The 22,585-nt window shown below is 46.5% G+C and overlaps 1 protein-coding gene across 1 annotated transcript in view; it reads right to left on the reverse strand.

The window, feature by feature from the left end:
* cacna1db (calcium channel, voltage-dependent, L type, alpha 1D subunit, b) overlaps window positions 1–22,585 on the reverse strand; it is a gene marked incomplete at its 5' end in the record, with an annotated part of 61,184 nt that continues 38,599 nt past the window's right edge. The window contains 28 exons of the mRNA XM_079741285.1: window positions 1–817; window positions 1,406–1,591; window positions 2,317–2,451; window positions 2,927–3,042; window positions 3,391–3,530; window positions 3,882–4,022; window positions 4,231–4,290; window positions 4,478–4,914; window positions 5,930–6,046; window positions 7,075–7,211; window positions 9,256–9,357; window positions 10,422–10,524; window positions 10,926–11,022; window positions 11,241–11,368; window positions 11,530–11,674; window positions 12,033–12,124; window positions 12,628–12,693; window positions 13,364–13,489; window positions 14,582–14,623; window positions 16,471–16,548; window positions 17,485–17,595; window positions 18,160–18,318; window positions 18,894–19,095; window positions 19,579–19,725; window positions 20,079–20,131; window positions 20,577–20,684; window positions 20,845–20,932; window positions 21,543–21,649. Coding sequence (XP_079597411.1) covers window positions 503–817; window positions 1,406–1,591; window positions 2,317–2,451; window positions 2,927–3,042; window positions 3,391–3,530; window positions 3,882–4,022; window positions 4,231–4,290; window positions 4,478–4,914; window positions 5,930–6,046; window positions 7,075–7,211; window positions 9,256–9,357; window positions 10,422–10,524; window positions 10,926–11,022; window positions 11,241–11,368; window positions 11,530–11,674; window positions 12,033–12,124; window positions 12,628–12,693; window positions 13,364–13,489; window positions 14,582–14,623; window positions 16,471–16,548; window positions 17,485–17,595; window positions 18,160–18,318; window positions 18,894–19,095; window positions 19,579–19,725; window positions 20,079–20,131; window positions 20,577–20,684; window positions 20,845–20,932; window positions 21,543–21,649 — 3,738 coding nt within the window. The 3' untranslated portion in view covers window positions 1–502. The remainder of the gene's footprint in view (window positions 818–1,405; window positions 1,592–2,316; window positions 2,452–2,926; window positions 3,043–3,390; window positions 3,531–3,881; window positions 4,023–4,230; window positions 4,291–4,477; window positions 4,915–5,929; window positions 6,047–7,074; window positions 7,212–9,255; window positions 9,358–10,421; window positions 10,525–10,925; window positions 11,023–11,240; window positions 11,369–11,529; window positions 11,675–12,032; window positions 12,125–12,627; window positions 12,694–13,363; window positions 13,490–14,581; window positions 14,624–16,470; window positions 16,549–17,484; window positions 17,596–18,159; window positions 18,319–18,893; window positions 19,096–19,578; window positions 19,726–20,078; window positions 20,132–20,576; window positions 20,685–20,844; window positions 20,933–21,542; window positions 21,650–22,585) is intronic.

Below are 22,585 nucleotides of genomic sequence, written 5' to 3' on the forward strand. Positions count from 1 at the left end.
AGCTGTACATCTGGTTTATGAAGTCGATTTAATCAATGAAACACCACAAAGCTAACAATCATTCTTTCGTGGTGTGTTCAAGTGGCGCGCAGGAATGTAGTACGTTTTCAGATGACAGGTGTTCCTTTCCCTCCGTTTCTTCATCTTCCCTCGATCCATCCTTAAACCCTTCTCGTCATCTCTCCCTCTGTGCTGCTGAGAAAAATGTTTTCCTCCTCCGCTTGTAAAAGGGGCGAGGTAAGGGGGGAGGCGGGGGAGGGGAAGGAGGCAAGGCACTTTTTTGTGAGCTTGTCCGTTTTCTCCACGGTTCAGTTTGTCGAAGACGAGGTCACGTCCTCTTGTGTTAGAACAGAAAAAAGACAATTAATCAAACTAAAAGGGAGATAGGTACGATTCCATATATATAAAAACAAAAACCCCAAAAAACATTAGAAATAAATAATCAATAAATAAAGGGCTGAATAAATAGTCTCCGTGGGGGGGGGGGGAGAGAGAGAGGCGGCTATAGCGTGGTGATGCATATCATCTCGTCAGTCAGGTCCTCCTCACTCCGGTCCGCCTCCGGCTCCTCGTCGCTGTAGTCACGGAGACTGAGCTCCCTGAGCCGCGCTTCGGAGAGCGAGTCCGTGCCGCCGTTCCCCACCGCCGCCTCACTGCCACCGCCGCCACCGTTACCCATAGTGCCGTTCAGCAGGTGGCAGGCGGCGCTCTCCATCTCGTCGATGGTCATGGCACAGGCGTCGGCGATCTCTTGCTTGGCGGCCGTCACAAACTTGGGGTCCCGGGCGTAGCGACCCAGCCCCTCCGAGATCAGCACCTGGGTGGGGGTAGACAGGGAGACAGCGTTTCAGACTGTTAAAATAGGGCCCTGTGTGTTTGTTTGAGAGAGTGAGAGAGCGAGAGGGAGCAAGATGAACGATTAGAGGGTTATCTTAGCAGTTTCTGCCCTCATGAAGATAACTTAAACACTGCTACTTGTCACACGCATGCAAGGCAGTGGGAAGATAAGAAAGGCGAGACATTTCAATGAAGGCCACTCCTTTAAAGTACATAAGGAAAATGCACAAAAATGAACATTATTTATTGTATATCAATATGGTGTACATGATGACCCATCTATTTCACTGCTGTCAGACATCTGCATTTTAAGATGTCTTCAAAGCTTATGAACATTATTTATTGTATATAAATATGGTGTACGTGATTACCTATCTATTTCACTGCAGTCAGACATCTGCATTTTAAGATATCTTCAAAGCTTATGAATATTATTGATGGTGAAAATGAGGAGGGTGTCTTTGGATGTTTTTGTTTGTGTATTTGCGTGCACACATACAGTATGCGTGTGCGTGTGCGTGTGTGTCTGTGTCTGTGTCTGTGTGTGTGCGTGCTATTCTGCACTGACCGCCTCCACCAGACTGTTGGCACTTCCTCTCTTCTGCATGAAGTGGGCGTGGCTCTCAGCGGGCAGCCTGAGTAGGGAGGGGGAGTAGGCCCGGCTGGGGGGTCCGTCCCGGGCGTCTGTGTACCAGGAGGACCTCCGCAGAGACCCCGGGATGCTGCTGATGCTGCCCGGGCTGCGCCAGTCCACCTGGGGACGGGGTGGCAGGGGCCGACATAAAGCAACACACACACACACACTCAAACAGGAAGGTGGTCCGTCAAACAGAGCGCCTACTGGCTCAACGAAATGATTGAAGCCATCGCTATTCCCTAGTATTGTCCCTGAGTCTATTCTGAGCCAAGGAGTCAAAGTCATAATCAGCTTTACCGTCAATTACAACAAATGTACAAGACAAATAGATTTTGTTTGTCTCTGACAAACAGAACGTCGGCTCTTCTAATTGTCTCGTACATTGTCTTGAGTTGTATCACTACATCAACCGTCTGTGCTGACAGGTCTTTAAATGTTCACTACTAAAACCATTGAGGTTTTAGTAGTGAACCATACCAAACTTCTCCTGTGCTCCCTGCTCTCTTCCTCCTTCAGCCCTTTGGATATACTAAACGTGTTTTCCTTGAAACAGCGAACACATACAAATTAAAAAGACTCCTGAGGTAAGGCTTAGTTAAGGTTGTATGTAGACGCAACGCAAGGGGGTCTATGGACCCATTTCGTCCTGGCGGACCCTCCTTGCGTCCACCGCAAGGGCCTGACGTGTGCCTCCCAAAAATTGTAACCTTGCGTTGGGACTCGGGGCGACACTGCAGCAGGGGCTGTGATTGGTCCACTAACGGTAACCCCACGCAGAACGTATTCATGCGTGGTCATTGCGTTGGGTCTACGTGGAACAATAAATAAGCCTTTAAGCATACCTGGATGAGGGGTGTGTAGCTGGGCGAGCCGTCTCGACCAATCGGCGAGGCCGGGGGCGTGGCCCAGGAGCGTAGCGACTGTGTCGGAGACAGACGTCGTAATCTTCGGGTGTCAAAGCCGGCTACAGCCATCACCTAGACAACACATTTGAAAGGGGCAAAGGTCACCTTGTGTGAGTGTGTGACCCAGTGAGTGGATGGGGGGGGGTGCATGCGTGCACCCCCCCTCATTGTAGACGTGTACTGGTTTGAATCTATGTACGTTCCGGAATCCAAGCTTTCATAACAGCGACTTTAACTCTGTGGTAACTATTACCTTTGTCAAATGGGCCATTTTAGTGATTAAAAACCACCTACGTTGTTGCGTCTTTTAAGACATTTTCACGTTGAGGGAAAGTGTAGATAAGCGGCTCTTTTCATGGCTCAATGAAAGGTTTACAATTTTGCTTCATGAAAGCTTAAATGCCACATTTTATGTTGATTTAATTCAACCGCGACTACAATGAAGCGCCTTCCATATGTGTACATTTGTGTGTGTGTGTGTGTGTGTGTGTGTGTGTGGCTGAGTATGTGTGTGTGTGTGCGTGCACGTGTGTGTGTGCTGGACCACCTGCTGCTGCATGAGGTGCAGGGGCAGAGCCGTGCAGGAGGGAGAGAGAGGGGGCGGGTCCTCGTCGCTGCCCTGGCGACGCAGACACTCAAAGCTGAAGGTGGACCTGCCGGACGCTGGGAAGGACCCATCACACACAGCGTTACACACATCGACCCGCGTCGACGCACAACACAAGCCATCACATCCTCACATACCAAGCACACAACACAACCACAGAACAACATACGCATCACAATGACGCACAACATGCAGCAACACGCAAGACAAATAACATCACACACCACACACAACAATGTTACAAGCAGTGGAAACGTCAAAGCCTCCTAAGCACCACTCAAATGACTAGACTGAGTTTAAACCAGGGTAGCTCAGTCAAGTTCCCCTGTACCTCTTCTAGTCGGGGCTGTTATCTGGTCGGGTTCATTGACAAAAGAGTGAAAGACAACAGCGAATCAACTCACGTTGCGGCGAGGAAAGAAACCGCCTCTTGGGTGACCGACAACCATCTTGGAAGATGGGCTGTTGGTCGTCGTCATAGTAACCCCCAGGGGCTTCAGGGTCGTGGTCCCCCTCGGCGTCATGGTAGTCCGCGTGAGTCAACCTACATGGGTGGTAGAACACAATATGCACGTGGAGTTTAACATTTGATTCATAACACATAATAGTTTAGGTTTTAATTGTGTTCATACATCCTGGACATAATCTCTGCAGTGAAAATCAGACGATATATTATGTGATAACAAGAGGATATTGAGGATATTTTATATTATAAAAATGTTGTTTATAACAATATGAAGGTAAGAAAACATGCAATACATCCAGAGGAGCTCCTGGTGCCCTGGTCACTGCTTCCCTTCCTCACCCTAACCCTCTGCAGGAAGAACAGTCAAGGCTGAATCCTAAGTACATAACAACAGTAGTATCAAGGGGAAGTCAGGTCTTAAGGGACGACCTGTCTCTTGTGAACATGATGTCGTCTTCGTTGAACTCCTCCCCACTGTAGTACTCCCCCGAGCCCCAGTCCTCATCACTGGTCCCGCCCCCCGGCTCCTCTCGGCGAATAGCGGGGTAGGCGCCGCCCCCTGCCTCCGACCTGGTGGATAACAGACGTCAAGTGAACCCACTCGGCGGCGCAGCGTTGCAATTAAAAAAACTGTTTGAATATGAATAAAAATACACGTTCGATATTGTATCGCATGTCTTGTTTCGTGTCAGAATATTACGTATTAGCCTATTGCAAAAAAATAAATAAAAGCTTTGCTTGCTCAAGTGTTCCAGTTGATTCCCGTCGTCCAGCGTACCTGACGTAGGCCTCGTAGTAGCGCGTCCTGCTCCTACGGGCAGCAGGAGACGGAGCAGTCCTGCTTGTGTGTGTTGTAAGAGACGGAGAACGGTCGTCCAGCAAACACAGGTGATCATGGAGGAGAAGAATAATGAGCCTTGCGATTAGAAATGTGCTAGAAACGTCCCCACACTCACACACACACACACACACAGCAGCAACACAGCCACGGCATACTGCCGCGCCTCTGAGCGCCGCCGACTCACCTGCTGGAGTTCCACCTCCTGCGGCCGGCCGGCTCTCCTGTGTGCCGACCGGCCGCGCCAGCCAACGCCGGCACGCCCCCGTTTGGATCCCGGTGTGACGAGGGTCTGGTCCCGTTGGCCAGGGGGCGCACGGAGGGCACGTTGGCGTTGTTGAGGTTGGCGTTGGAGCACACGGGCGACTGGTGCCTCTTGGCGGCGTCACAGCCGGGGTGGTCCCGGAGGTGGGCGGGGCCCTGGCGATGGTTGTGCTGAAGCGGGGAGGAGGCGGCGGCGTTGGCCCCTCCCGCCCATCCCCTGTCGTCGTCGCCGGCCCCCGTGGCGTTGGGGAGGGAGGGGAGCACCTGCAGCGGCCGCTGGGTGACGTTGGACAGATGGGCGGAGCCCCGGTGGTCCCCGTTGGCGTGGCAGACGTGGTTGCCGAAGAGACCGCCGTTACGCTGCCCGGGAGACGCAGACAACGGGTGAGACCGGGGTATGACCCGGGGAGGACGGGGGAGAGCACGTGAGGACAGGTAACAACAAGTGAGAACAGGGGAGAAAGGGTGTGGACAGGAGTGGACAGGTGTGGACAGGAGTGGACAGGTGTGGACAGGAGTGGACAGGTGTGGACAGGAGTGGACAGGTGTGGACAGGAGTGGACAGGTGTGGACAGGAGTGGACAGGTGTGGACAGGAGTGGACAGGAGTGGACAGGTGTGGACAGGAGTGGACAGGTGTGGACAGGAGTGGACAGGTGTGGACAGGAGTGGACAGGTGTGGACAGGTGTGGACAGGAGTGGACAGGTGTGGACAGGAGTGGACAGGTGTGGACAGGGGGGAGAAGCTAACAAACGACAGCACCAGGTGAAACAGGTGAGAAGCCGCAGACACGGGCATGTCAATAATTAACAGAAATCCTTCACCAGTAACAGATAGGATAAGTTACTCATTCACAAGTTAAGCAGCCATATAAACATTTTGAAATGCAATACAAACTGTTCAAACTATATGTCACTATATGTATACATGTCGAAGTGTTTTGGCCTCATGTGGTAATAGGGAAATGTGTTTTCCTCTACATTTCCAGGGTATCAAACCTTGATGGTTTGTCTGAGAAGTAACCACAGGTTCTGATTTTTCATCAAACAATCTGATTTTTCCGTAACCCAGCAACAGATACCACATTCTTTTTTGAGTTTCCCAACGACTCAATTTATTTAACTTATTCATCATCGATTGTACACAAAGATAAAGATAAGCCGAGCATGCAAGTTGGTTTCTTATCACGACGAGGCTCTTGTGACAATCATGGTAGAAAAAGTATCAAAATAATACAATTTGTGGCAGCAAGAGATGCAACTTGTGTGGTGAAATGCAGCAATACTAAAAGCCCAGTTTGATTGAACGACAGCGCAACCCGTTCTAATCCCATTCAAACTTAAAGCGTCACATCAACGCCACCGGCCGTGTTTACCCTGTATATCTCCTCCTCCTCCTCTCCGTTGACCTCCACCAGCCCCTCCTCCTGCAGGTCACATGATATGGCCCGCCGAATCTCTGGCCCGATGTCGTGCAGAGTCCGGAGACCGGCCTGCGTGTGTGTGTGGGGGGGGTGGGGGGAGGACAGCTGTGAGCCGGCGGATGGCCGCACCGACATTTGCATGCGCGCGCACACACATTGATAACATAGACTCAACTGGAAAAATGTGCACTTAATAGTTTTTTCCAACATGCATCTCATTATGCATGCACCCAAACACCCACACATACAAGCATACTTTTTCTCACACACACACGTACGCACGCACAAACTCACGAACCCAAGCACACACACACACACACACACACACATGCACGCATGCATACAAACGCAAATGGGCACACACACACAAACACCCACACACAAACACACACACACATTCATTCAAACACACAGAGGCACACACCGACACACACACAGACACGCACACTCTATTTCTAGCCGGGATAACAGCTGCCTCTGGCACTAGTAAAAGGTCAAAAGTTTGAAAGACAGAGGCATTTACAGGCATGCTTACAACTCAAGTGAGTAGAGCTTCTTCCCAACCGCCCCTTTCACCCTCGCACAGCCACCCTGAACCCATCCACACACACACGCACACACACGCACACACGGACACACACACACACACACACACACACACACACACCCACACACACACACGCACACACGGACACGCACACACACGCACACACGGACACACACACACACACACACACACACGGACACACACACACACACACACACACACACACACACACACACACACACAAATACACAAATACACACACATAGCCTCTATACAGCGGAGCTTAATGTGATTGGATCATGTTGACCGGATATCACAGTTTCCCCAGTTGAGCCACTATCTAGAGCAGGGCATTGTGAATATGATGTTGTGAATATGTCCAAATACATGTAGTATTAAATACCAACACGATAACAAGTGAGTCATCATGTAAGTCATCATCACAGGTGAGATGTTTGGACACTTTTCATGCCCAGACATGACAAATGCAGACGCCAATCGTGACCTTGCTGCAGAGCCTACAGCCAGAGCCAGCAGGCCAGACCCCCACCTGCAGTGCCATGGTGGTGTTGAGTCCGTCCCAGGGGTGCCTCCCCACCAGGCCTTGCTCTTTGCGTCGCTTGAACTTCCTGAAGTAGTCCTGGATCAGAAAGGTGGCATAGAACTTCCCCACCGTTATCTCGTCATCTGAGCCAACAAGAAAAAAATAAAGGGGGTCAAAGAATGCAAACTAACAGAACAGAACAATCTGGTATCTATCATCCAAACCAACACTTGTGTCAATACACCTTAACACACATTCCAACATCTAACTAGTGGATTACTTCTCGGTTTCCAAATAGCACAGCAGCCTCAGAGAACTGGTATTTCCAAATTAAAGGAAGCCCAATATGCTTATCATTCAAAATGTCTAAATGAGCAGACACAGGCAAGGCGGGCCTAGCTTAACATCATACAAGTAGTTATTTCATTCTCAGCCATGAGCACTGAGAATGGCATGGTTTTGACCTGGGCACCAACTTTTACAGATCATCGTCATCAAACATCTCCGGTTGCCGTTTTTGCTTTTTGCCATAAACAGCAGAAGAAACACAAGGGAAAATGTCTATCCGGACCGGAGATCCCACAAATACAAGAAGTGTTGGTAGGAACACCAGACAAACAACACGTCCAAGCCTGTGCAAGCCAGCCCACAGAAGATGCAGGAGCCAACACACGAGGGGACAAATCACAAGATGTGCAACGCTAAGCCGAGCAATTAATTGAATTCCACTTCAGACTTGAAGGGCCAGGGCAACATCCAGAAAAAGCATCTTAAGATAGTTCCTAGGAACTTTCCTGAGAATGTGCTCGTATTGCTTGAGATGTTGTTATATTCCTTGCTTACACACTTGTTTTTAAGTAGTCTCCTTTTGAAACACGTGAGTCACTTGCATTCTCTAGAGAGAATGAGAGAGGGAGAGAGAGAGAGAGAGAGAGAGAGAGAGAGAGAGGTAACCCTACAATCCATGCCCCCAGAATAACAAAGAACCGCCAAGAAAAGCTGTCAGTAAGGGGAAGAAGGTGAGAAATGGCGAGAGAAAGAGAGAGAGAGAGAGAGAGAGAGAGAGAGAGAGAGAGAGAGAGAGAGAGAGAGAGAGAGAGAGAGAGAGAAGGTTCCGCCGAGAAGGAGTGATAAGGAGCTTGTTTCTGTGAATTCACAGTTAGCTGGTGAGAATACTATAGAACCAACCTAATTTTGCTTCCTGTGTTGTTTATCTGTGGCTAGCTACACATTGATATCTGCATGACCAGGATGACACCGAACCCAGTGTAGTCATGCTCAGCAGTTCTGACTAATCTGGTGCCATCTTATCCAATCCACTGTCACTTACCCCTGTTTTGAGAGGACATCACTGACTCCTCTGTGGGTGGTTGCTTATCATCATTATTATTATTTGCCATTTGGTCATTCGTCCATAACAACTAACAATATATACCTTTCACAGCTACATGTAATAAATGAGCAGGTAGAGGGTTATTGGGCTCATTGGGCTCGAACCAGAACCTTTTAGCTGGAAACCCAAAAGCCTGTCCTGCCCCAGACTATTTTGAATCTTTGACAATGAATTCCTTTCTATCCTTTGGCATAATTGCTGGCAGATGCAAATGACGGGTAAAGATTGTGCAAGGTTATTTTGGAGGATTAATCGGTTCATCACAGAATTCAGGGTAGGTATGCTGTTTTCTTGCATCAACGGCCTGAATCCCACCTTGTGTGGGTCATATTTGCATCATGCAAATGGAGCTTCTGTGGGGCGTGTGTGTGTGTGCGTGTGTGTGCGTGACTGTGTTTGTGTGTGTGTGTGTGTGTGTGTGTGTGTGTGTGTGTGTGTGTGTGTGTGTGTGTGTGACAGACGTGGTCTATGGCAATCTCTAAATAGGGTTAGGATTTAAATTTGTCATTTAAAATGATAAACATTGGTTGTGATTAGCTTACAAAATGCATGCTTTTGTCAGTTTTCTGGTTCTACAATGAACACTTTTCCTGCCCGTTTTCTAGTATTTATGGCATTTTACAACCCTTATGGGCCCCTTATCCCCCTAGTGGCCATTTTGGTTCTAAACCCTTGCAGGGTGGAGGAACTGAATGGGGAATTACACATTCAGTTGCCCAACTCAGCTTGTGTCTAGATCCAAGATGGAGCCAAGCAGGCCGCTATGTTAGCAAGCCCTGTGGACCAGCACTGACCGCCTGCGGGCGGAACCACTTGGTCCAGAAGCTTCATGCTGGTCCTCTTCCAGATCTTCTTGATGACCGCTCTCAGCTCCTCGTTGGCCAGGTCGAGGTTACCTGGCCAACGAAAGGAAAGGAGAAACAAACACACAAAGACAGAAAGACAAAAAGAAAAGACAGGACCAAACAAGCAAAGACTCATTAATTACAGGCACTTGACAACTTTCACAAATACTCTGGGTAATGAGGTCTCTCTTGCGTTCACACACACACACACACACACACACACACACACACACGCGCACACACACACACACACACACACACACACACACACACACACACACGTACTAACACACACACACACACGAATACACGTACACACACACACACACACACACACACACACACACACACACACACACACACACACACACACACACACACACACACACACACACCTATACACAACCACAAGCACACAAGCACAGACACACACACACACACACACACACACACACACGCAAACACATTTCCCTTTTTCACATTTCCCTTTTTAAGGTTACTGTGGAGATCCGTCTGTTCTCTTGAAGAACACAACTTTGGTGCCAATGTTCTGAACAATGCGTTTAGTGTGTGTGGAGCAGGTGGAGATCTTGGAAGAATTGGGTAACAACATATGGTAACGCGTGGCCACGACAGCGCTTGGAGTGCCCTCTACGGGCTGAAACACCCCATGGCTCTGCACCTGTCACACTAACCAGTGATGTCAAAGCATAAGTGTTTTACCATCAATGCAAAAACGAAAAGACATGATGATGTTTTGAGGATCACTTTGTTGCATATTTTGAAATGAATGCGGCAGAGTTGATGTGGTCTGATATTTTGGAATGCTAATAGCCATCCTATCTCTTACAAATACTGTGAATATTCTGTTTAATGTATGCATTGTCTGTCTGTATATGTGGCGTTTATTTGTTGTGGTCTTCTTGCACTATAATGTTGTTATGTTACTATATTATTATGTTACATGTTATATGTTGTGTGGCAAATATTTGGAGCATGGGGAAACGCAATTTTGGTCCACAATGTAACCTGTTGCACGGTCGGTCTGACAATAAAGTTTGGCTTTGACTGTGATCTCGGTGCTCCATCAGCGCTTGGCCTCGCGTTCTGCTCACCCTCAGTCTTGATCTTAAGAGCGGTCCGGACCAGGGCGAACAGCGTGGCGTTGAACATCACCGTGCCATCGCTGTTCAGAGGCATGTTCATCGCCACCAGACGCTGGTCAGGGAAAGTCATAGATATGAGGAATCAAATACAGACTCAATCAGCCCCTTCTCCTCGCAGCTCTGGAACGTTTTGTTCTCAAAGTGCTTCTTTTCAGAAGCCAGAATTGGAAAAAATAATAAAGTAGTGAAATAGTGAGAGGTTTCATAAGAGCTGATTAATCTATCAGTAAATCATCAGTTCAACTCAAACTTGTTCTTTTTGAAGCAATGTAAATGAATGCACATTATCCATACGTATAAAGACAACACTACACTATACTTGACGAAACACTATGAGTCTGCACTGGGCTTCCTCGGCTGCCGTAACACTGGAATTGAACATAGCACTCAGTTCTCTTATGATCTCTCTGCACTAGAGCGTTGGTTATGGGGTCCTCGTACGTCACCACCCACCTTGCAGGCCACCCGGTGGGGACAGAGCTTCCCAAAGCCAAGGGGAGGCTGGATCCTCCTCAGCAGGGTCACCACGTCCAGGTGTTTGATCCGACCCCTGTGGTCACAACCCCGTTTGGTCTGTTATTTGATTGACTTTGGTCCATGGGATGCTTAGTTCCACCCAGCGACATATGAATTAGCAGCATGAGGGATTGAAGCAGAGCCTACAATGCTGCTGGTTCAGCTAGTTCAGATCTTCACAAGAACATCCACATAGAAGTGCGGCGATTGTATCTCCGAGCAGAGGAGCACACACATTGGCTATAGACCTACTTGGCTTCAGGGTCATATTCGGACCAGATCCTCTTGAACTCATCCAGGTGATGTGGCCCCAGAATGGACCAATCCCGAGTGAGGTAGTCAAAGTTGTCCATGATGACGGCCACAAACAGGTTAATGATCTGACAAAGGCAAGAACGATGTGGTTAAGCAACTTTTATTTTTGACTTGTTGTTGTCAGTAGTATAATCTATCCAATCGATTATAAACTACCTAATGTAGATGAAGAGTCTAATGTCATTGAATCTCTCATATGTGTGCATGTGGAGCTTGCAGACTTTACCAGGAAGGCGCAGAGCATGTAGAAGCTGATGAAGTAGATGATGGCGAAGCCGCTGCCACAGCTCTTCTCCTCGGACTCAGAGTCACACTTTTTGCCCGGCAGACAGTCCAGCATTATCTCCTGCCATGCTTCACCTGTCGCACACCTTGGGAGGAGAAAGGACAACTATCAACCTATAGCACCTAAAAATCCATCCTATAGCGGCTTGGCGATGGGCTTTTTTACAGTTCATAGAACCCTTATCACATTGTAAAAACATTTAAAGGACAATTCTGATAATACAATAAAGGACAATCATTAATACAAAGAAAATTTCCAATACTGATAAGCTTTATGCATAGTTCTCAACCTCATCTGTGAATGGATTTGGATTAGTGCTGCGCATTGACCACAATAAAAATGTACAAAGCAAATGACCAAAAACACCATTCGTGGCAACTCGCAGACAGCCATACACAGAATTCATATGGATGCATGTCCACGACAAAAACAACAGCCACTACCTGAAGAGCATCAGGACAGCCTGTGGAAACGTCTGGAAATTGTTGTTGCGGTTGATATTTGTTCCGTCCACCATGGCTATTTTCCCAAACACCTGAATAACACCAAATGACACATTTTCCTCAACCGCTGGAAGGCAATCCGACCGCCTTATCTTCATGGCCCTGACTATTCAGTTATAATGATGGTTACTAATGTTTATGACCGTTTATTACCTCCAGCTTGTCGGCCATCAGGCTCTAGAAAATAATCTAAAGTCTGATTTCTGAAACTATGTTACTACCTATATCTGTTCTTATAGAAGCGCTTAGCTCTCCTGGATGTCAATCAATCTTAGTCATTCTCAAGGCTTTTCCTTGTCTCTCGTAGAAGCTTTTCCTTAACTCATCTCACAGGTTTTAGAAGGCACTCTTACCTAATCGTTGGAGCTTTGGCCTATGCAACTCTTGGAGACCATCACTTTGATATGTTCACAAATAAAAACTAAATTGATGGTGGGTGGACACTATTCTAAAGACCAAAGGTTAAAAGTAAAAACGTCCAAATTGAGTCTTTGCAGTGTAAAGTTTCATCTGCGCTAAGGTCGAACAACGATACCTGCATTCCGATGACTGCATAGATGAAGAAGAGCATGGCGATCAGCAGGGCAACGTAGGGAAGAGCCTGAATTTGGGGGAAAAGTCTGTATTTATCCAAAAACATTCATTATAACCCTCATAGTTGACGATGCATACTTAAAAAAAGGATCATAAAGTTAGCCTAGGAAGTAACCATGGGGATGACACTTCCCCCTCCTGCAAACAACTCTCTGTCCAAAGCAATATCAATTTCTTATATCTCATAGTCTTATCTCATAATTAATGCTGAGCAGGGGCATCACTTTTACCACAATGAAGACTCTCACCCGACTGGTAAATGATTTTTGACCTCCTACTTCTAATGAATGGATTAGAAGAGAGCTGTGCAAATAATCGAATTTGATCGCGATTTCAATGTTTGGGTGAAACGATCTATTCTTTTTTTCTTTTTTTTAAGTATATTTAATTTAGAAGAACAGCTGGATACATATTTGCACATTATTTTCAATTGTGAATATTTTCGATTTTAACATTTTGTAGATTTTTTAAAGGGGAAATTTCAAAGTTCTCATGTACAAAGTGTTTTTTTGAGAGAAATTCTTGAGAAGCGCATAATGTTTTTAAACCAAAAAATTTCTGTTTGAATGATCGTGATTTCAATATTGACCAAAATAATCATGATTATGATTTTTTTCCATAATCAAGCAGCCCTAGTGGACCCCCATGGATGGACCCCCACCCTCCCCTCCCCTCACCTGAAACGACTTGATGAAGGTCCACAGCAGAGTTCTGATCCCCTCCCCCCTGCTCAGCAGCTTGACCAACCGCATCACCCGGAACAGGCGGAAGAAGGTGATGGAGATGCGTGCGCTGTCCTGGTTCTGTAACACAGGCGCACGGCGTGACCGGGGAACGGGCAGAGGGACAGACAGCATGCAGACAGAGAGGAGGAAGACGAGTGCCGTCCAGACACAGTGACACAGGGGTGTCTCACTAACTGAAACATTATGTCCCTCAACTCGGTCATTCATCATTCATTCATCTCCTAACTAAATGCATATTTTGTGGTCGATTACAAAAATACACATTTTTTAGGAGTTGTTTCATCGTTTGCTAACCCGCACGTTGGGGTCAAGGCATGCATGTTGTTTCGATATGTTTGTCCCGTGGTCCAAACATACAATGTCATGCACACACACACACAGGCGCGCTCAGACACCAAATGGAGCCTATGTTGAGTGAAAGGATGCCACTATAGCATGCTGTATGGAGTACGGCTGGTCTGGGCCAGCAGGTCCTCGGGGGTATAGCCTTGGTCTGATGGAGATGGTCCTAGGGTCTCTGGGTGACTGAGGGGAAACAGCTCTTATGTCACGTGCCATCAGATCACTTTTTTGTAGATTGATATGGTAGGAAGATTTTTCTTCATTTTGACGAATGGCCAGGGTGTTTCCAGCTGTGCAGCTGGTGGTAAATCTGTGGGACTTTCACCTCCTTTAATGACGTTGAAACACACCGTAAAAAGAAAATTCCAAGCTTAACCTGGAGAAACTAATACCGTTCCCAGAGTGGCCTCAACCAACTCTATCCTACCCCTTTGTATCCCTAACATCTGGAGCACAGAGCGAGTCTCCTCGATGACAGGCTGTGTTTACTCTTACAACCAAGAAACTACCAAGTACGGAACCGCACAGCAAATCAAATCTGATGAGTCGTGTATCCAGACATCTCGACGAGGTCCATTCAACCCGTGCAAACCGTGGGTGAAGCACAAGCACGGACAAGAGCATCAATGAACCCCTCGCATGTCATTGAACCATTTATGTTTATGTAAAAGTGCTTTGACAAAAACAACAGGCAACAGATCATTACAATGAAAAGACATCGACTGAACCTTTCAACTTTCGGACGGACAACAAAAAGGGGTGGGTGGGGAGGGGGGGGTTGCATATTAGGGGAGGGGCTTTTCTTACCCCTGGTTCCACTATCACCTTGACGACAGGAAGGGCTGCCGACTTGAAACCAAAAGCCTAGGGTTAAACTGAGTTTGCCAGGTACAAATCTTAAGAAAAGCGTGCGTCTGTCCTAAGTGAATGGTGTTCCTTTGAACGGTTGCCTGTAAATGTGATGTACATCCTACTTGAACGTAGCAGGTCTGACAACAAAGCATGCATGCTTTTTACTTCTGTACACCATCTCATCTACAGAGACCCACACCAGAATGTGTGTGTGTGTGTGTGTGTGTGTGTGTGTGTGTGTGTGTGTGTGTGTGTGTGTGTGTGTGTGTGTGTGTGTATGTGTGTGTGTGTGTGTTTCCAATAGTGTAGACTCAGTCCAAAGCCACAAATAGTTGTGCAATGACTCAAGTGCACATGGAGCACATGGTTTAAAGATGTTAAGAAACAGCGGGAGGAGATGGCTTGCAGTTTCTACCGGTAAGCCTTGCAAAAAGGCTCACAATGAACATACCGAGAATTATGCATAGAAGATGTAACACAAGTTGTGTTTTTCCCGGTTAACAGCTTTTAATTAACCTTTCATGGGGTCGATTTGTTATTTGTCCAAACATTTAAATCATGTTTTGGCACATTTTGTTTTTGCGAATGGAAAATACAAGTCAAAGCTAAACCTTACATGATCCTAACCGTTACACATCGTGATCCTGAATGCAGCCCTGACCGGAGACACTGCAAGGTGAACTCAAGGCAAACACAGGACAGGGGGGGGCGGGGATGGGGAGTTGGGATGTGTGTGTGTGTGTGTGTGTGTGTGTGTGTGTGAGATACAAATCTACTCACATTGATCTCAGTGATGGCAATATCGACCACGCTACCCACAACAATTAATGCGTCAAACGTGTTCCATGCATCAGCGAAATAGTGCTGCAGACACCAGCCCCGAGAAAACAAGAGGGACGAGAGACAGAGACAGAGAGAGAGAGAAAGAGAGAGAGAGAGATAAAGAGAGAGAGAGAGAGAGAGAGAGAGAGAGAGAGAGAGAGAGAGAGAGAGAGAGACACACACACACACACAGACAGAGAGAGACAGAGAGAGAGACACACACAGAAATATGAAAAGCCAATAAAATGTGAAGAAGAAGCGAGAAACGGATAAAGCAAACATTTCTGGGATACACCGAGTCAGTAAGAGAGAAAGGAGGGACTCTTCATTTCATAAACAGTTTTGTAAATGTGTTTTAACATGAATTATAAATGACAGTTAACAGTTCACTGATCCCTCACTGACTCAGTGCTTTGTTAAAAAAAGTAATGATTTGCCATCATAGCCTTTGACTAAGTGTTTCATATGGATCATTCTGTTAACTGTATGTATATATATATATATATATATATATATATATATATATATATATATATATATATATATGCATTGTTTAGTTTAGCCAATAAATAAATCATACAGTCTGTCCTATTTTTAGGACTGAAGCTTCCATTTGGAATGTACAATAGGAAATTTCTTTTACAAACCATTTTGGATTTGATCCACCTATACTGATATTTGGTCAGTGTCGGCCGATGTGTGTGTTGTGTGTGAACCAAAGCCTATGATGTCCAACCCTGACCTTGTGCACAAGGAATTGTAATAAAACCAGATAGTCCAAAACAACGCAGAGAAAACAACAAACTACTACTAAACGACAAACATGAGCAGAGCAGTGAGAGAAATGGAGGGCGGAAGGCGGGAAAGAAATAAGAAAAGGAAAGAGTTGCAGCGGATGTTGGGGGAGGAGAAGGAGAAGGAGAAGGAGAAGGAGAAGGAGACGGAGGGGGAGGAGGAGGAGGAGGAGGTGCAGGAGGAGGCGGCAAGGGAAGGGGGGGGGGGGGGGGTCTACGAGGGTCTACCTGACTGAGGACGATATCGACTACACTCCCGATCACCACCAGAGCGTCAAAGACGTTCCAGGCGTCGCCCACGTAGCCCTGGTCGCCACGGTAACGCACAGCCAGGAGAGAGGTGGTAACAGTGGAGAGGGATGGGGTAGAGGGGGTCGTAAAAAGGAAAAAAGACACAGTGAGGTCAGGGGTCACAGGGGATGAAGTGGGGGTGGGGGGGGGGGGGGTTGGGAGGGAGACAAGGGGTTGGGTAAAAGGTTAGAAATAAGGATATAAGAGGAGAATCACATGGCGGATAAGTTAAGAGAGGATAGGGAAAGGGGAGAGGAGGGGGGATGAAGGGAGATAGGAAGAGGAAGAGGAGTTAAGGTGACAAAAGAGAGGGAGAAAAGGAAAGAGAAGATGAAAGAAAAGGTGAGGAGAGAGGGAGATGAATGGAATCCATGGTCTCGGTTGCGCACGTCGTTTCAGTGAGACTTCTACCGTTCGGCCCAGCCGGAGCGCATTAACTCTCACATGTAGTGTCCCTGAGAGGGAAAGTGAAATCTGAAATGTCAGAGAGGCGTTCCGACCCAGCGCATCGATCATTGCAAGTCGCATTGAAACGATACAGGCAACAGAGGTCAGAGAGGAGGAGGAGAGAAGTGGGGAGAAGAGAAGTGGGGAGGATAGGAGGGAAGTGAAGAGGAGAGAAGTGGGGAGGAGAGGAGAGAAGAGGAGAAGAGAGGAGTGGGTAGGAGAGGAGAGAAGTGGGGAGGATAGGAGGGAAGTGAAGAGGAGAGAAGTTGGGAGGAGAGGAGAGAAGAGGAGAAGAGAGGAGTGGGTAGGAGAGGAGAGAAGTGGGGAGGATAGGAGAGAAGAGGCGAGGAGAGGAATGGGGAGGAGAGGAGAGAAGAGAAGTGGGAAGGAGAGGAGGGAAGTGGAGAGGAGAGAAGTGGGGAGGAGAGGAGAGAAGTGAGGAGGGGAGGAAAGGAGAGAAATGAGGAGCAGAGGAGTGGGAAGGAGAGAAGAGAAGAGTTGTACCCTTGGTTTGAAGGCGATGAGCTTCAGGATCATCTCGACGGTGAACACTCCGGTGAAGACCATGTTTAGGATGTCCATGGCAGAGCTAAACATGTCAGACTGCTTATAGTGCTGCGGGGGACAAGAAGCCGTGGAGAAAGTGGCAAACAAGGCTGGAATACACATCATCATCCTCAAAAACTCAACATCAAAAATAATAATAGGATATAACTTAAAGGAGTGGGACAAAAAGAAAGGCAATAAGGCACAATAGGTTTATGTGACTATTTATTTAGGAATATTTGTTCCTCCCCTACTGTATGTGTTTATACATTATACAATCTCGACGCAAGGGCTGCCTGATTATGGAAAAAATAATAATCACGATTATTTTTGGGTTTGAAAACATAATGCATTTATTCATAATTTCTCCAAAAAACACATTGTCATTGAGGACTTAGAAATTCCGCCTTAAAAAAATACACACAATGTCCAAGTAGAAAATGTTCTACTTGAACATTTTGTATCACAAAGTTGCCTTGGGCCGTAACACGCCTCCCCCTCTTCCTGCGAAATCTCAAACCCAAAAGGCATTTGTTTGAATCTCATTGTGTTTGATTTCCAGCTAAAACTGCTCAGTTGCTATTCAAATCCAATAATTTGCTGTCAAGAAGTGGATCTCAAGGGACCACTCACCTGGATGGCCAGACAGAGGGTGTTGAGGATGATGAGCACGAACATGACATACTCGAAGCCCGTGGAGTTGACCACATACCAGAACTTGTACTGGTACGGGTTCTTGGGGATGTAGCGGCGCAAAGGCCGGGCTTTCAGAGCGTACTCTACGCACTGGCGCTGGAGAGAGAGAGAGAGAGAGAGAGAGAGAGAGAGAGAGAGAGAGAGAGAGAGAGAGAGAGAGAGAGAGAGAGAGAGAGATAAACACACATGGCTCAGAGAGTTGAATAAACCTGTTGTGAGGAAGCATGGTCCTCAACTTGCCATTAATTATTTTGCTGGTAGAAAATGTGATGAGAGAGATAAGCGATGAAGTGTTTTGCAAGAGAAATATCACAAAAAATGTAAACTTTTGGTGTGCTTTCTAAAGAAGCAAATATAAAAGTTATGCCTGGCATTTGCTCCGCTAGGCTCCTTCATGCTGCTGCTAGTCCTTGTTTGAATCCTTTTCTTAAGCCCAAATCACACAGAGTGCAGATTTCGGCTCATATTCGCAGTGCGACCCAAATAGAATCAGAAATAGAATCATATTGTTTGGCGGAGCAAAGCACATACAGCAGGAATGTAGGCAGTATTCTTTCACTTGCTCGGTGCAGGCCTCAATTCTATTTTGGACGGGAACACTTTCAGACATTATTTGTGTCTGTCCCCGACACATCAGAGTTCTTCCGGGCTCTGCGTGCCGCGGTGCCTACCTGGTTCTTGTCCAGCTCACAGTTCTTGTACTCCTTCTCCCCTTGCTCCTGGAAGGTGACGATGACGAAACCCACGAAGATGTTCATCATGAAGAAGGCAATGATGATGATGTAGATGATGAAGAAGATGGAGATCTCCACGCGGTAGTTGTAGATGGGACCCATGTTCTCCCGGTTGGAGTCGATGGCTTTGTGCAGCAGGCTGCAGGGAGACACGAGCAGGGCCGGGTTCTACGTGCACCGCTCACACAACGGATGCACCGTAAGCGCACTCACACAGACTCACAGTGAAACACTTTTTTAAACACACAAAAAGAAGTGTGGACAGAAATGTGCACCTTGAGGCCTTCTGGCAGAGAGCTTTCAGCCTGACCCTTACCATTAACCTATCCAAGTAGTTGTGCTGCCTTAAGCTCACCAAGTAGTTGTGTTGCATAAAGCTAACCAAGTATTAGTGTTGCCTAAACCTAACCACACTACACCATCTAAAAATAATAATATAAGCCATGAATCCAAGTCTCCTTAGTGAAAGTCCTGTAATTGACCCATTCAACCACCAAACCTTCTCCCAACATGTACTTTGTCTCTTTTTACACCGAGTCCCCTGACTTCTAAAGCCTTTCTGGCAGAAAGGTCCACTATTCCCGTCTGTGCAGACACATGCACCCTGACAGGGTGTACTCACGAGGGCCAGCCCTCGAAGGTGGAGACGGTGAAGAGGGCCATCATCCCCATGAGAACGTTGTCAAAGTTGAAGTCACTGTTGTTCCACTGCCTCTCCCTGACCATCGGCAGGGCCGTGTCGCCGTTGGTGTACAGGATGTAGCTGCCCCTGTCGGAAGGAAAGGAGTCAATATGTATATATAAACATATCGACTTCACGGCATTCAAACAAGTCATGATTGAATCCCAGATCAAAGTCTTGATAGAAATCAATGCTCGGAAACCCGGCCTATTTCCTTGTTCCTTGACATCAGCTTTCATCAGTTTGTTTTGAATATGTTGATTATGCCGCTATTGGGTGGTTCTATCAAAGAGGTGACTAACTTCAATGAGACAAACACACACACACACACACACACAGACACCAACCATAAACACATTCAGAAATAAACTAATACAGATTCACACGTTTGAAATACAGTGCGGCAGCTGGTGTGATGACGCAAGAGAAGATGGACCTACTTGCACTCGTCAGGGCTTGACTTGGCATCGTCTGTGCAGTGATAAAACTTGCCCTGCAAGAAACCAAACAAAGAAAAACATTGGGTTGAACAATAAACCTGCACTTAACATCTATATATAACCTTTTATCACCATTTGAAATCATGAGTGTTTAAAAATAGGAACATCGCCATTTATTTTCTCTTTAACTCAATTTGATCTGTAGAGAAAAAGTGAGGCAATCTAATAATGCGCAATGGGATGGCAGCAGTCATCAGGGTGACATTGTTCAGATTCAGTACCGCCATAAAAGATGTTGTGTCAAAATAACTGTCAAGCACAGCAAAGATCCCATGGACCCATCTCAACAGAGTGGTTCTTCAATCGGTCATTTCTCAGACCAAGGCCCCCGCATTTGATCACAAACACACACACACACACACACACACACACACACACACACACACACACACACACACACAAATACAAAACATCATCACTGGCCATCCACAACGTCACCTTGAAGAGCTGCACCCCGATGCAGGCGAACATGAACTGCAGCAGGGTGGTGACGATCATGATGTTACCGATGGTTCGGATGGCCACGAACACACACTGGACCACGTGCTGAGGAAGAGGAAGAGGGAGAGTTCTCCACTGTAAGACCACTAATTTCCAAAAATGTCCTTGCATGAAAGGAGGGCTGTCCTCACAAATACAGGTCAATCCGGACACACATCCACGCCAGAAAGCACCACTAGGTGGAAGAGTTTGCATGTGTCCTCACCTTGAGTCCCTTGGCCCTGTTGATGGCCCTCAGGGGCCTCAGCACTCGGAGAACACGGAGGATCTTCACCACGGATATGGCAGAGGACCTGTGGGTGAGGGAACGCCAGGGGCATCAGAGTCTCTCGCCCCAAACCATCCCAATCAGACCTCAAACAATGTGTTCCCGACTGTCATTGAAGCTGCTCATTTACATATACTAGGAACAGTTGAAAAATGACTCTAAAATTGCAACAGATGCAACGATTAGACATTCACGTTGAATGTCTTCATGCATTTGGAAATGGAATACCAAGCCCCTTTTGACACGTGCAGTCTAAGCAGTTTACATTTGCATTTAGGGCATTTAGCAGATGATTTTATCCAAAGCGACTTACAAGAAGTGCATTTGTCAGAAGAAGGTGAAACCATATACAGTTGGTACAGTAAGGGTGTTCATAGGACCAGGTGCAAAGCACTAACAATCACTAGGTTAACCCATTCCCCGTGCACAACAACGATATCCCAGAAATGTTCCGGAGCATTTCCTGCATGGGGGTCATGTGTGAATCGGATAACATAGAGACGGGACAACTGTGAAGCAGTCCAGCGGTTGTCCTGAGATCTGTACATGCGCGATCTTGTCTTGAAACGGCAGGACTTTGATTGACACCCAACATGAGTGGTGCCTTCCACATGTTCCACCCAACGGTAACTCACTGAATTCCGAAGGAGACCAAGGACACACCCACCACCAGCAGGTCCAAGAGGTTGAAGTAGTTCCTACAGAACGCCCCTTTATGGAGGAACGCGCCGAACGCTGTCATCTGAACACACGCAGAGATGAGGGTAAGCACAGGGTGGAGACATTTTGATTCATATAAACATGATGATACATTTGCTGAATTTAAGCATGCAGTCAATAGAACTTCCATGAAATGCATTGACAAATCAATATTTTCAACTAGAAAATTACCTAGCCAAAGAAAAATATCTCAAAGCTGCTTTTTTAATATATATGATAAATATCATTGTGCAAAAATTAAGTGTAATGTCCTAAAACATTCATGAAACTGAGCTGCTGATCCAAGTAACATAGTGTTCAAAGTGCAGTGTGAAAAACAAACATGCATATCCACACACACGCACACACACACGCTCAATAAAAAAAAAGTGCAATAGTGGTGTAATGGAGTGCTTGTTGACTGAAACTGAACAAGCAGATTCCATGGAAGGAACTTGGAACATGGCAACAAGGTGAAGAGGGTGAGTGCCGTTGACCGGGGTGGAATACTTAAACACAGTGGGGGTCATTGGCTTGAACGTGGACACAAGTGTTCACAACAAGTGACTCTCACTATTCAAGAGGCCGACACATTCCAGAAGAAAATACAGCCTTCTGTGATATGACTGTCGGTAACAGTACCAGATCCACAAAAAGTCTCTAAAACTAGGACTTTTTTATAATTGTTTTTTCTGAAAAAAAGATTCTGTTTTGATTTAGCAAATAAATATTTCAATCTAACTGTAACGATGTTGTGAGAAAATAACAGTCTTCCACAAAAAGGTAGAGAAAAAAATATATTGATAAAGAGTAACCTACAGTCAGTACTATTTAATTACATTCAATTATTCAAAATTAGAAAGCATGACTAAATCCATGTGACTGATGGAATATAGACAATATAAAATGACTAAAATATAACGCATGGTCTCCACGGAGACGGACAAGACTCCATAACAATAAGACAGGTGGGCGGCCA

The sequence above is a fragment of the Pollachius pollachius genome, assembly GCF_949987615.1.
Source record: "Pollachius pollachius genome assembly, chromosome: 8".
Taxonomy (NCBI): domain Eukaryota; kingdom Metazoa; phylum Chordata; class Actinopteri; order Gadiformes; family Gadidae; genus Pollachius; species Pollachius pollachius.